Raw genomic sequence first — 16,046 nt, 5'->3', positions numbered from 1 at the left:
GCAAAGTCGGCAGAAAATAGAAATCGAGTTTTTGAGAGATCGGAGTATCCGATTTGAATGGTCTAAAAACATTCAATAAGTAATGATTGGGAGAAGTGGTTATTAGTTTTCGGCAAAGGCAGGCCCAGCCATTTCGAAGATACAGAGCTAAATGTACAAAAAATGGCTGTTTTTGATAGAAATAAGCATCTAAATTGAATGATTCAAAAAACTTTCTGCTTGTCTTGACAAAACAATAGCTTTGGAAAAAAATATTTCAATGTTTGTTGTTGTATACAGGAAATAATTTAGATTTGAATTCTGGTTCACGCTAAAGCTCTAAAGACAACTTATATACTCTAAATAAATACTTTTAACTTTGTAATTCAGTTAATAACTAATTCTTATAAACAGTAGACAATATTACAGTATTTATAATAATCTATTTGAAAAATTTAATATTCCTCGAACATTTAATACGATACGGGAAGTTCCAGCAATATGCTTTAAGGCGCGATGCCCTACATTACTAGTTAAGTAAGCAAATTATATTCTCTCCAAATATTAATGTGTACAAATTACTATTTACAAGAAGTGCTTCTCTATGATGTAAGAGTACAGTAATTTTATATAAGATTTTATTCTATTTCTTCTCTATGTAAATGAATTTTCATATTTTCCAGAAATATTTCTGTCTCTACAAATATCATTCACTGCACAGTTATCTATACGTGACTTCTTATTAAGTAAAGATTTACCCAAGAAAATTTAAGGACATGACATTTAATCTCATTTTTATTTTGAACAAACAAGTCTCAAGCTAACTGGAAAATATAGCCATCAAAGAGATTTTTAATCTACGTCTCATGGCTGCACGGACTCGGAATAAAAATGTTATATGATAAAAATTAATTTTGTTTCATGAATTAATGAACAGGAAGATATATTTAGATTTATCAAAGGATTATTCGTCTGGTCAAAGTAAATACTAAATTACCTATATGGAATTATGTAAAATAAGTTCACTGAAAATTGAAAGGCGGTGAAGCATCCATAAAACGAGTTTGAGATAATTACACAAGCAAAAAATATTTTTATAATATTTTTTATTTCATCAAAATAAATACTTTTTCATCTAGTAAGTATGATTCTGACAAAAATAGTTCAATTTTTATTTATTAAATTTATTTTATTCTGATAAAGTGTAATGCCAAACAATTTTTACCACTGTTCTGCACAATTCTAGTATATTCATACTTTCATAAAACATTTTTCCTGCAAAATTCTTCTGTGTGTATAAAAATCATTTTAAGGGCATGTATATGACACATAGTTTTATTCGGTTTTTATGAGCCGTAACTTTCTCACTTTAATATACCAAAAATTGTACTCAAAGATAATGAACACTGTATTAGATGAAGCAATAAAATGAAATTGGGTAATAAAAATGTTATCCATGAGTCACAGCAGGTTATAGGACATACTTTTCTCTATAATACGTATAAATTACTATCGATTTGAAATTTATATAAAACTAGTTAGCTGCATGGCATCGTGCCTTACTGCAAATTGTTGGAATTTTCCGTATCAAAAAAATTTACACAATATTTGTACACATTTTTTAAATTTCTATAAAATATCTGCCAAAGGGGCCGTTTAAGTATTACGTAAGCACTATAGGGGGGCGGGGGGTTGTTGAATTGCTTATTTTGGGTAGACATGGGGGGCAGGGGAGTCTGGATGATGATTACGTCATAGATAGTAGCTAATAAGCCAAATTGTTACAATAATAGTAAATTACTATTAATATTTATCTTTTTGAGTAATAATGTTAGAAATAAATTTATATAAAATAGATTGTTTTTATTTCAGGAATAAAATTTTATTCATTTGTGAACTAATTGATGCACAACTATAGTCAAAGTTTGAATAGAATCATTAATGATTAAGATAATTAGATGAGAAAGAAATCTAAAATTTTTTTTCAGATAATTTAATTTAACTTTGTCTGGAATTTATTAATTCCTAATAGTCTATATATAATAATATAACCCAATTTAAAAAATATTTTAAGTAAAAATACAAGCAACGTACCTTTTCTGATTTAACCTTTAAACAGTTTTTCCCGACAGACGATGAGAAAATCCAAGAAAAGCCAATAACCGGAATTGCCACAATGGTTTCTAATCTGAAAGTCAATTCTCGGTAAATAAGGATTTCCTTTTAAGCTAATGAAAGAAAATTTACTGAAATGAAACTGTGGGGATAAATAAATTAGGATCGAGCTTAATATCTGTTTTACTTAATCATATATATTAACGTATTTTATTTATAGAGATAAGACTATGGAGAGATAATAGGATCAGATATTCGTTATAAAATCGATACAGTTAATTATTTTGCTATCTTTGCATATATTATATATACTCTCTAAAATCCAAAGTTATTTTTTTTATATAATTTATTTAATATTATATATTTATTTAATATATCTATTTATTTTTTTAATCATATGCAGATATTAAACATTTTGAATAATTTGTAATCTATATAGAGATAAATATTAATTAAAAAAAAACAAATGAAACTCTACCTTGCATTTTTTATAAAAGCCGTATAATCCGATTTATGCTATTGTATATTTTTAGCATGTTTCATAAATTGGAATAAAATGCAATAGGTAACAAAAGTAGCAATCATATTTAGAACATATGTATTTATATAAATATATATATATATATATATATATATATATATATATATTGAATTATTCTGAATTTTGATAAATGTCTTCGACTTTCTGATAATAATTAAAAGTTTAGACTACTTTTGCAACGACAAGTATGCGTATAAAAACTATAGAAACAAATTCTTTACATTTACATATTAAAAATATATTATTTCTTCTATAAATTTTGCAAATACCCATTTAAAATATATAAAACTTAGATGAAACTTACTGGAATTCCAAATGAAAATATTATGACAATTCTCTAAATAATATGAATCTGAAATTAATTTAGAGCATGATTATTTGAACTGCATCCAAATGATTAATTTCTATTGGTGTGTATTATTTAATCATTTCACGAAGTAAATCTAATTAGTCAAGCATATTGTTTTATCAATATGCATTCTAATTAAATAATAATTAAATTTCAGTATTTAATTAACTTTGTTATATATAATTGCATTTTGAGCATAGAGTGCCAAATGCACTACAATCAAAAATGATTATTAATTTTCAAAACAATTATTACAGTCAATAGTTGAAAATATCAATTTCAACAAATGAAGTCAATTAATTTTAAACAAAACAGTTTTAATAAAATTGTTAAAATGAAATCATGCATGAATTATAAAAATGTAATTTCTCACAAATTTATATGAATCTTTTGTAACATTCGTAAAATTAATGAAAATGGATTTCATATTTAGTATGAATTTTTTGGTTAATAAATACAAAATATAATTTTGAATTGACTGTAATTTTTATATAGTGTAATGTAATTTAAATATTTATATTTGTTGCAGAATATCTCTATCTTGGTAGTGTTGATTTATTCATGGCGAATTGGAATCAATATCAATAAATACAGTGAGCTTGAGGAAGTTTACTATGGTGAGTAGTAATTTATTACATACTAAAGACTCAAAGTAATTATTATATTGTACATTACTTGATAATAATTGAAGATTTATTGTTTAATCAATACGGTTTGTCCCGTTTTCAGAATAGAACTAACATAAACTATCTTTATTTTACTATCACGCAGAGAAATCAAATTATATTGAAATAGTTATTAAAATTACTGCTAAAATTGAGACATTTTCATGAACATTTTATAGGTAATAAATGTAAGGAAATATTAAAATATTTGTGAATATCAGCAAATATATTGAATAGTTATTTCTATTTTTAGTCATTTACACATTATGATTCAATTTTCAAAAATACTGTAAATTACAATTAATAGCTTCAATGAAGAGCAGAATAGGGCTATAAATTCAAATCTAAAATTCAACTTTATTGATAAAAATTTAGGGCGCTATTTAAATTATTCATAAGGTTAATTAAAAATGACGCCAAATAGTCATTAATACATTTTTTTTGTAATATTAGTATAAGTTCTTATTAACTTCTCGTAGGGCAACTTGTAGTAATCACAAAAATAAACGAAAATGAAAATTTTTGCATATCTTCACGTTTTAAAGGTTTCTGAACGTTTTGGCATGCCTTATAAAAAATGGATGTATGTGTGTGTATGTTTGGATACAATTTTTCGTCTACGATTTCGGTCGCACAAATCAACCGATTTGAATAATTCAAAAAACATTCGGTTCCTATTGACGAAAAGACGTGCTGATTAGTTTTTAATGGAGGCAGGTCTAGCCGTTTTGCAGATACGTTGCAAAAAGTGCCAATTACGGTAATTCAGTTTTTCAGAGAAGGGAATACCTGATCTGAATGATTTAAAAAACATGTTACTTGTATTGACGAATTGAAGACTTGATGAAATTTTTGGTAAGGCAGGTCTAGCGGTTTCTAGATACAGAAGAAAAAGTAAAAAAAAAGATATTTGGCGGTCAAAAATGATCATTAGACATGCACATGCAACTATCAGATATTTGATAAAGTTTTTTAAAATGAGTAATAATTTTGTTACAATTTTGTTGGGTTTCGTACCAAGATTGTTAATTTTAAAAGTTTACTTATACGGATCAAGCAAATTTCAAAATTTTCAGAATTTTTTTTCCAAATTTTCAAAAATATACAAAATTCTATACTTCAAATATGAATTTTAAATTTACAATTCAGTTTCACAATGTATATATTATCATAAGAAATATCCTCAGTCGTTATTCTTATCATAAGAAATATATCCTCAGATGGATTTATTTAGCACCTCTTGCTAATGTAAACTTGCTCAAGTGTTTTGAGCGATAAGATCGTCACTGTATATTTTATGAACAATAAAATATATAGTGATTGTGATTATCTATTTGAAAATATTAACAATTGTTATTAATTATTGACCAATATTTATTGATTACAGATTTTTTTCTCCAATTTTTCCTTAATTCTGGTACGGAGAGTTCCAGCAATTTGCCTTAAGGCACCTTGCTATGCACCACTAGTTATAACAAATAATAGTCAATATTTATCTTATTTCAAAGACGTTCTCATTATTTTACGCTAATTTCATTTGAAAATACATATACTATATATGGAATATTTGTTTTCCTAACAAGGTACGTAATATTACTCAATAGAGTCTCTCTATATAAATCCATATAAATTTTTATCTTCTCGATATCATAACAAATGGCTTTGATGTCGAGTCACGGTGTATCGGCCATAAATATAAGCACAGCCCATAAGTGTGCTCGGTCGGTCCATGATGTCGCTGGCGAAATATTACCAATATCAGATGAACAATGTCCATAGACCAAGAGTATTTTATATAGGAAATCGGAATCAAATAGTCATGGTTTATATGATATGATGATAACTATAGAACTGATAGTCCCAAAATACTGGCAACTGGTGACTGAACAGATACACACCTGACACACACACACACACATATATATATATATATATATATATATATATATATATATTATGTAGAGTTTCGAACAAGAATCCAAAAAGTAATAAAACACAAGAAAAGTTTTTTAATAAACAATTTCTTTCTTTATTCATTTATTTACTGTCGACGTTTCGGAACTAGGTACGTTCCATCTTCAGGACATCCGTCAAGAAACAAGATCTTGATAAGATTTAAGCAAACAATATGTTTACGAAAAGAAAATGATTTTTCAATTAATAAAATAGTTGAAAAAATAATGTATTAAATTAAAATAATTTAGGCAAACAATATGTTTAAGAAAAGAAAATGGATTTTTCTTAAATAATAAATTAGTTGTACAGAAATATGATAATATGATCAAAATGAAAATGATAAAAATAAATGAGTGGATTATCTAACAGGATAATAAAAATGATAACAAATTTTAGATAATCCACTCATTTATTTTTATCATTTTCATTTTGATCATATTATCATATTTCTGTACATTATCATTCTCTCAACTAATTTATTATTTAAGAAAAATCCATTTTCTTTTCTTAAACATATTGTTTGCTTAAATTATTTTAATTTAATTTTTTATTATTTAAGATATCCAAAATTGTATCGTAAGGACCGAGTTGTATGTATTCATCTTTACTTTGCCATTTGTTGTTTTAAAGTGAAATTTTTAACGTATTTTAAAAATATTAAAATTAGTTAATATTAAGATTAGTAAAAGTGCCAAAAAAAAAATATTTTTTGAAAACTTCATACTTGAATCTTGTGTTGGCGCCCCCCAAAGCGTGCGCTCGTATTTTTCGCATGCAGGGTAAGACCGGCCCTGATTATTACTTAATTTCATATTTTAGGTGAATTAGTTTGTCAAATCCTGCTCACATGTGTATCACTCAATATGCCATACTGTTTCTTATATTATTTTAATTTCTGGCATAACTCAGCTGCTTTTTGGCAATGATAATGTAGACATTTATTTTTTTATTCATAATCATAAATTCATTATGTATATTCTATTTGTTTTAAATGCCAAGCAAAGTCTCAAATATTTTCAATATCAAACAATAACATGCAGTTTTTCGCAATTCTTTCCATTTATTTTTACAATATTACTATATTTTTATAATCACATACATCATTAAAAATTCTGTTAACAAACACCCGAAAGATTTATCAAAATCCGAATAATCGTTTGGGAGGAGTATATTTACATACATCATTACAGAAGAATTTTATATATATATATATATATATATATATTTAAATTAAATTAATTATTAATTTGCTAAATATTAGTATATTCAACCCTTAATATGAATATCAATAAATAAGGTAAGCATTTGTATTGAAATATATGTATTTGATTTAGGAAAGTTGAATATTTTAAATACCAGATCTTTCTCTATATTTCCTCCGTATTATTGGTACGTTCGATCTTATGTTTATCAAATAAATCACATTCGAATAACAAAATTGAGGCCAGATATCGTAATATTTTCTACATTATATCAATATATATTGCAGTATTGGATAGTATGCTGAATAAATCGTTATCGGAATTCGATAGCCAGAGATAATCTATGTGATATAGAGATCATGTTTAGAAAGATTTATAGATATATTTAAAACAGCGGCGTCTGGGTATACATTTATAATGTTTACCTGTCTATATAGTTCTAAATTTATGTGATGTTTCATATAGAATAATAATAGATGATTTATGTGCAGTATAGAATGATGGGTTTGGGATATATTACAGATTATTAATTACCAGAGTTTATAACTATTGTTACGTTAGCATTGACATCATTATATAATACAATTAACATATGTTGCATATGCAATATTCTCAATCAAGTCTAGAAGTTCGATAACTACAAGTAAATTTTTCGTTCGTTCTAAATTAAACATTGTAAAACTAAAAATTATGTTGATATTAAGTTTATATAATATACCAAAATGTATAAAGTTTTTATTCCTTACAGTTTATGCCTGTTTTCTCTAATAATTTCTAGTAGAATCATTGGATATTCATGTTACAGAACGAAACGTTTCTATTCATTACTTTATATTACAGGTCACGTTCTTTTGACAAAAGCATCAATATGTAAGTACGTGTAGCATTTGTAAGAAAGTGCACTTTTGAAAGCTAATACACAAGTAGCAAGTGCTGCATTTCTAGATTATTTCTAGAACGAGCAAAAGAAAATTATATCTATTGATGCAAATTTGAGTGGACTACAAATAAGTCGCGAGTACGATTTTATGATATTTTAATTCATTTGATATTCGATGCTCACTGATGTTTTTGTTTCTCTAAGTTATCTATTTTTTATGTAAGCTGGTAATTGATTTTACTAAATCGACAATCTTTGAAATATATACAATAAATATATAAATTATTAATAATTTATAATCATCAACAAACCAATAAATTTATTTGTTGTTTTCGATTTTAGATGTAGCACATGACATATTTTTCATATTTGTAGTTTTGTGAACAAATATAGACCGTTTCTGCATCCTGAATTGTTGAAAGTTAAAAAAAATGATGCATTTATTTAATGTTTGTTGTGTTACCAAAAGCTGGTGAAAATACGGTGGAGCGATCTACTACCTTTTGCCCTACATTTTAATTATGACTTGCATGATATAACTTAATAAATATAAATAATAAATAATATTTGGACTGAATGATTAACTAAAAATAACTATAGTTTGACTAAAATAACTATAGTTTGACTAAAATAATTTGAATAAACTTCACACGGCTTTAAAATAAATTTTAAATAAATTATTTAAAATAAATAAAATTATATTAATTATTTGTTATAGTTTGCTTATGCATATATAAATATAGGAAATACATACATCGCATTCTCATGCTTAATGTTTTGATGTTTTATGGCAACTATTTAAGATGAAAATCCGATGCAACACAATATCGACGTCCTGTATAGCTCTTGCAATTGCCAATTCAACTATTGCATCTGAATCTATGAAAGAGATACTCTGAAACGTGATTCGTAAGTTAAATAGGAGTTCTTGAATGCCATAACAAAAGTTTATTCAAGTCATTCTTACACATGGCAACATATTTTGAAGAGATTCTATTGCAATTTTGACCAAATTAAAATATATCTATCAGGAAAATAAATCCACCAATAAAAACTTGAAGTAATTATATTATGACGTTTGTCGAAATATTTTATTTATGGATCATGAATTAATATGCTTGGCTTACATTTCATTAATTTCGAAATTGCAAAATTTATTATTTATTATAGAAAAAAATTTAATCCATGATATATTATATTATATAATATGCAATAATTAAACAATAATATTGTTATTCTAAAGTATTTGCTTCAATACATTTAATTTAATTTTATCTATATAGATTTAATTATGTGGTTTCATAATATTCTATTTTTCATTTGTTTGTCAACAGCGCAATACGAGAAATTTATTGCATTATTAGCTTTTATAACAAGAAGAATATTTTTATTACAAGACATGAAAAGAAGCTAATAATATGAAATCCTTTATTATAGTGAATTGTTTCTGAATAAAATAAAGTATGTTTTCATTCTTATCATTCCGGCTTATTGACATCGTTATTGAAGTTTTTGTACAGAAACATATCATGTTTTGAGAAATAAAATTCTTTGTTTACGACAGAATATAGAACAACGTTCGTTTAATTTGATTCTTTAGAGAAATGTTTTACGAAAAACTGGAACGATGTTATTACATTGCATTTATAAAGTCCTTTGGGCTCATATAGTAGAAATTGCGCTTATTCGATTAAATTGTATATGCAATTATGGGATACATAATTTCTAAATGTTGTGCACCGGGAAAGTGAATTTTAATCGGTAAAGAATATATTACCAAGTTATATAAATAAATTTTCTTATAAAAATAAAATGTTCTAAAGTTTTTTTAAAGCATAATAAATATCAGCAGCTTGTGTGAAAATGGAAAATACCTAAAGAGGGTATTTTTATATGGAAAGTAGGCGGTGCACTCAAAACCCATAAAAAGGACTTAAAGATTCCCTATGTATAAAAACACAAACCCGATCGTAAAATTTAGCGATAGTCGAAGACTAAAAGCGGATCCAATTCAAATTTACCACGTGTGTCTGCTGCACAGAAGTTTAAGTGCTAGTTGCCATAAAAGTCCTTTTAGTGCTTTTTGATTATACTTAGATCGTCTATTTTATTTATATATTTATAGTTTATCTCATGAAAATCAATCTTAATCAAGTTGAAATTGAAATGAACAAATCTTAACTTTATTTCACTGTCCTATTGAATTTATTACAACTCGTATTTATTACATACAATTTAATAAAGCAGATGGTTTTAAGCAAATGAATGGAATGGTATACCATGGTATAAGAAATTTTGAACGTGCAATCCCTCAGTGCAAAATGCCACACCAAGCATTTTATACATTTGAAATATATGCAATAAGCAATCGTATTTTAAATAGTTGTAATAATGTAATAAATGATAACATTGCGTTATCAAGTATTTCTTATTATATAACACATTTATCACATGAGTAATATATACATAAATACATAAATATAAAAATGATTTATTTATAATATCATTGAAATACCCTCATATAAAATATATTATGGAGATATGATTGTGCTGAGAAGATTAGGCAATAATATGCGGAAATTCGATTTTATTATTATATTACAAAATTTAGGTTTATGTTTTACTAATACAAGTATTTCTACCTACTTGTGGGTATAAGGGAATTAATCTCTATATATAAACCAGAGCATATGTTAGCGGTTTTTAGCAAGATTGCTCCTCTACCTCTGCTCCCATCTCTAGTATAGGTTAATATCCTCCTAGCCTATCGGAATGATGGATGAATGTGAAGATTTTCTTGCTTCGGAGCAATCAATCATTGCTCCATTGTCTCCTTGTAACGTGTCACTTGTAATTATATCCAAGGTTCCGATTTTGTGAGAACAATAAATTTATTTTCTCTTAGGTGCGTGAGTCTCAAAAAATACCTTGCTTAATTAAAACTGAATATTTCATATTGAGAAAATGAGAAACATTTCAATACTAAGAATGTCATGACGAAGAGCTAATATTTAAAATTCTATAATTTTTGTAGTTTTTATACTGTTGGCAGTGTTGGCTATTGCTATCAAATATAAATTAAATTAAAAAATCTCATCGAGACATGCTATATGTTTGGAATAAATTTGACTATTAAATTTTTTTCCAATTCGTGCTTTGAAAATTGTATAGTAATTGGTGCATTATACTTTCGTGTTTTTTGATTTTTTTTCAAATTATTTGTATGCATTTTCAATTAATGGGCGTTCACCCAAGAACAACTTTATTTACCTACATACATATATATATATATATATATATATATATATACAGAGCCGGTCATGGGTCCTCAGCGCCCGCATGCAATTTTTTTCTAGCGCCCCCACTTATTATTTTAACTGTTTTAACACTTTTTCATTAAAATTGTAAGAAGATTTACGTTATTTTTTTGATTACTTTTTAATAACTCTGGATTTAGTACGCAAAAAATTAGATATATAATATAAAAGCACATTGATTTTAAATTTTTATTAAATATCGTGGCGATTAGCGGGTTCTTCATAATCACTATCAAACTACTTCTAAATTCTTAGTTTTAATCCAAATTTTGTAGGACTTCCAAATATTTCAGTATATTTATTATAATTGAAATAATATTTTTGAAAAAATTTACTTATTTATTTTGGAGATTTTATGAGATTTATTCTATTAAACACATCATGTAAAGCAAAAAAATTCTAGCCTTTTATTATTAAACATAACACTGGTGCTTTATGTTGGATTATTTTATTTTGATTTTTCATTATTTAAAATATCCAAAATTGCATCTTAAATATTGCTCAAAAATTAGTGAAAAATGCAAAGAAATTATATGTCTCTTGAATTATATTAAAAAAAAAAAACTATATTGAAAATTTCATTTCCGAGTCTCGTTTTGGCGCCCTCTAAGGCGTGCGCCCGCATTTTTTGCATGCATCGCATTCAAGGTAGGACCGGCCCTGTATATATATATATATATATATATTCACATATATTATATTAATTTTATTATATAACTATTATGGATGCATTTAGAATGAATATTATTTATCCGAAGAAGTTGTTGTGATTTTGTACGATTGCTGAACGAATGTTTTCCAATATAAATAAATGATTTATATTTTTATTATTATTTCGGCAGTAAATCAGTTGCTAAAATGTCAAATACCGATTTAACATAATCCATAAATCATTTTTTGTTGTCAGGGGTTCAAATGGCGTATCTGGCAATAATAGTCACGCAACTTTGCATGGTAATCCTGAGCATGATGCTGCTATTTGGAATTTATAAGGTAAGTCGTATTGAAAATTTACTAATAATATTTATTATATATATACTTATATATATATATATATATATATATATATATATATATATAACGAATTCTCTATACTGTGAATTCAAAAAAGCTATTTTAAAAGCACGGCATAGGCTGAATGAGAGAAAAATTATTGAATTTATTATATACAATCTAAGCCCTGAAATGAAATAAATTCTTAAAATGCAATTATGTATAAATAAATTTGTACTGAAAATATTTTTTCATTTAGTTGCTATCGATCATTCAGTTCTTATACATTGAGTTGCCAATATACGATTTATTTGAATTTTTGAGTTGAGTTGCCAATATGAGATTTATTCATGCCCAATTATATTTACTTGAAACTGAGTTTTTTCTGCTTATGTTCGAATGAAATCATTCTCAGTTAGTTTGCCTCTAAACATAGTCCATTTACGGAGCAAAACCTAAAGTTATACGAAGTCCCAAAAGTTCTGCGAAATAATATATAAATTAGAACTCGGAACATGTAATTGAATTCCACTTCCAGATAATATAAATCGTAGTTTCACAAACAGAAAGGATAGTAATATACATAGATTACTAGACACACAGCATACATACATTAACATATATATATTTATATATATATATATATATATATTTATTTATTTAAATAAATGAATTTATTAAAAGAATAATTCATAACATATTATGAGACTATAATAAAGACAGATAAAACAATGTATATTTTTTATGCGTTTTTATACATATATGTGTGTTAGTTGTGTGCGTGCATACAAATTTTCGTCGACGATTCGATTCCTATTGATAAGGGTACGTGCTGATTAGTTTTTGGCAAATGCAGGTCTAGCCGTTTCGGAGATACGAGGCAAAAAGTGCCAAAAATGGTATTCCAGTTTTTGAAATAACGGAGCACCCGATTTGAATAATTCAAAAAATATTTTAATTGACGAAATGAACAACTGGTGAAATTTTTGTAAAGACAGGCCCAGCGTCTCAAAATAATGCTATTAGGCATCAGATATTTTATAAAGATTATAATAATAAGTACAAATTTTGAGTAAATTTATATGGGTTCTGTATCAATTTTTACACAATAGACGATTACGCGCTTGATATTTCGACTCTAAATCAGCTATGCAGCGCGATCAAATAAAAAAGTGTTCACAATTTTCAAAAAAAATCAAAATACAAAAAAATCAAAATAAAAAAAATCAAATTTTTCAAAATAGTAATTTTTTTTAGAAATCTTAAACTTTCTCGAAAATATTTTTTTTTTCGAAGTTTTGCAAAATATTTTATTTTTCAGTATAGAAAGTTAAGTTCAAACCTTAAGGCATTGAAAAGTTGGAAACAATTTGTACGATATGATGTCTATAATAATTATTGTTGTTATTTTATTTTCAATAATACGCACTACTTAAATAATGTTTTGGTTATTCCTAGAAAAAGATCAAAGTATTTGAAAATGTCAATTTTTTTCTACAAAATAAATGTAGTTAGTTGAAGCAAATATGAACAATTGAAGATGGATGGATAATATTTAACACGATTTTTTCAATAGTGAATATTATTGAAAACTTAAACGATTTCATTATTAAAATTCTATGCTTCCTGAATTTTTCTCGCCCATTCATCCCATTGTGAGAGATCCTTTTCTTCCCGTTTTCAGATTTCAAGCACGACCTAAAACATGCGGATTGCTTCGCATAAATTTACTTGGCGCAATCTAACGAACTTAAAATCTTTGTCTTTTGTTAGTGGAGTGTATTTATGCAAATGAACATTTTCAGTGCAATTGAATTACTTAGATGAACTAATTGTGAAATGTAAGAATACTTCGAGAACTTTCGAACTGGTATATAAAAGAAAGTTTACCTTTGGTTCACATAAAATTATTGTCAAAGAATGCGGAGATTGTGATAAAATTAGGTTACTCGTAATGAATTTAAATACTTGAAAATAATATTCACTCCAAATTCTCAATTGCATTATTAACTTTATTAATAAAGTTACTTACATTCAGATAAATACCTATATAGATCATGAATGTAACAAACTTGAAATGCTATTATTAGATTGAACATAATATTGTCTATAAATTCAAGATTGAGGTGAAAATTTCAAATACAAAAAACAGATATACTAATATTCATTATTTAAACCATAATGATTTTTTCAAAAAAGAATCCAATAATTTTTTTTATTCAATTTTAGTTTATAAATCAAAACTTTAGAACAGATTGACATTATTATAAAAAGATTTGTTACAATAGTTGTTTAATAAATAATAGACCGATTATTTGAAAAATGTTCGTTTTTCTGTTATCAGATCATCTAGCTGAAAAAATGTTTTTTCAATTTATAATGAATAAAGTTCAATTGATAATAATTAATCAGTCTGTCAGTCAGAAACATTGTCTGGTGTAAGTTGTCTGACGAAAAAATTTTCAATTTTCTGCTATTTACGAAGAAACGGCTTGGGTGATCGTCGCGCAAAATTGATAAACGCTAGTTCTCATCGAGATACATAGAAAGGCTTTTAAATTTTTTAAATCGGCCTAGCCGTTTTTGAGAAAACGTCAATTTACAGCAAAATATCTGTTCACACACACATACTTTTTCCAAATTTGGTTTCGATTCAGTATGACTTGAAACGTCGAGAAAACATAAAATGAGCAAATCGTATTTTTTGATGGAAACATAAACTTCTTCTTCGGGATGTTAAAAATGGTAAATATATTTTATGATAATTTTTTTGAAAATGAAGCATTTTTATGACAGGTACGATCTCACTTCTTTACATAACGCTTTAATCCTTATAACAGCATTTTGCTAATTAAAATATTTTTTAAGAAAAAATCCTAACAAGCAATAAACTTGCGACTAATTTTTGTTTGCCTGTTATCTTATTTAAGAAGCATTATATACACCTGCAATTTTCAGAACAAAGGACTTTTAAATGATGAAGTATATGAATACGTTTTTATTTAATAATAAGAACCTCAAAGTCTTGAAAATATTAATGAAAATGTTGCAGACATATTTCTATATCACCAAATATATGCATACAAAATGGATATATGATAGAATTTTCATAATATAAACAACAATTTATTTGAATTAAATATGGAATATATATTATAGAATTGATATTAGTGAATCATAAATATCTTTAATAAATATATTTATATGATATATATGAAGATCTATCGAAATTTTAGTAGCCAAATTAAATGTAGCATAAAAATTTCTAGATTCTGTCTGTATTTTTACAAAAATGAAACATTTGTACAAAATGAGTCACACGGCTACACTTTCATATCACACATATTACTTAAAACCATAATGTATTCTCTTCCAATTTCCAACAATATCTTTGATGTTTTTTTTCAAAAGTTAGAAGTCCTAAAATTTGCGCTGTATTAGTCAGAAACCACTTATTTTAAAGAAAGCGGTTGTATTCTGTCGGAGAATTTAATATAGAAGTTTCTCCTTTTTTCCTTTCTGTTATTTTATGAACAGAAAATATCGAAATAAAAAAACTTTGCGGAATGTTTGAAGAATTTCATGAGTCTGCACATTTTTTCGAACACGTCAACAAATGCGAGTAGATATGTGCTTTATTTACTATTTTATTAGGCACCTTGAAATTTGAGGTAAAATGTTGGTATGGAACTCATTATTTATATTATTAGTTTTAATTCTAAATAATATAAATTTCAATTTCGACTGATTAAGTCAATTCTTACATATTTCGGACAGTTCATGCAACTTGCGTGAAGGCTAAATGCCACTTTTAACTAGTTAATATATATTTTATCTTTATTACTGGTTATTAACTATGAATAATACTGGCAATTAACTGAATAAAAATTAAATCTTATTTTTATGTACAACAAAAATTAGTTTTTATTTTAATGCAAAATATTATCAATAGATTTTTTTATATTTTACCATGCTTTAATATGGTGCATGTTGTAAAAAACTGCAAATATATGATTTTTAAAAAGTATTTCTCAGAGCTGGAACTACTA

General features: G+C 26.0%; 1 protein-coding gene across 1 annotated transcript in view; it reads left to right on the top strand.

Annotated features, from left to right (window-relative positions):
- LOC113373080 overlaps positions 1-16,046 on the top strand; it is a 313,142-nt gene that overhangs the window by 32,860 nt on the left and 264,236 nt on the right. Inside the window, exons 3-4 of the mRNA XM_026613404.1 lie at positions 3,514-3,601; positions 11,912-11,997. Coding sequence (XP_026469189.1) covers positions 3,514-3,601; positions 11,912-11,997 — 174 coding nt within the window. The remainder of the gene's footprint in view (positions 1-3,513; positions 3,602-11,911; positions 11,998-16,046) is intronic.

This window comes from Ctenocephalides felis, unplaced genomic scaffold (assembly GCF_003426905.1).
Source record: "Ctenocephalides felis isolate EL2017-DRISC unplaced genomic scaffold, ASM342690v1 CF-g0.4_SCAFFOLD_01604, whole genome shotgun sequence".
Classification (NCBI taxonomy): Eukaryota; Metazoa; Arthropoda; class Insecta; order Siphonaptera; family Pulicidae; genus Ctenocephalides; species Ctenocephalides felis.
This window is presented reverse-complemented; position numbering and strand designations above follow the sequence as displayed.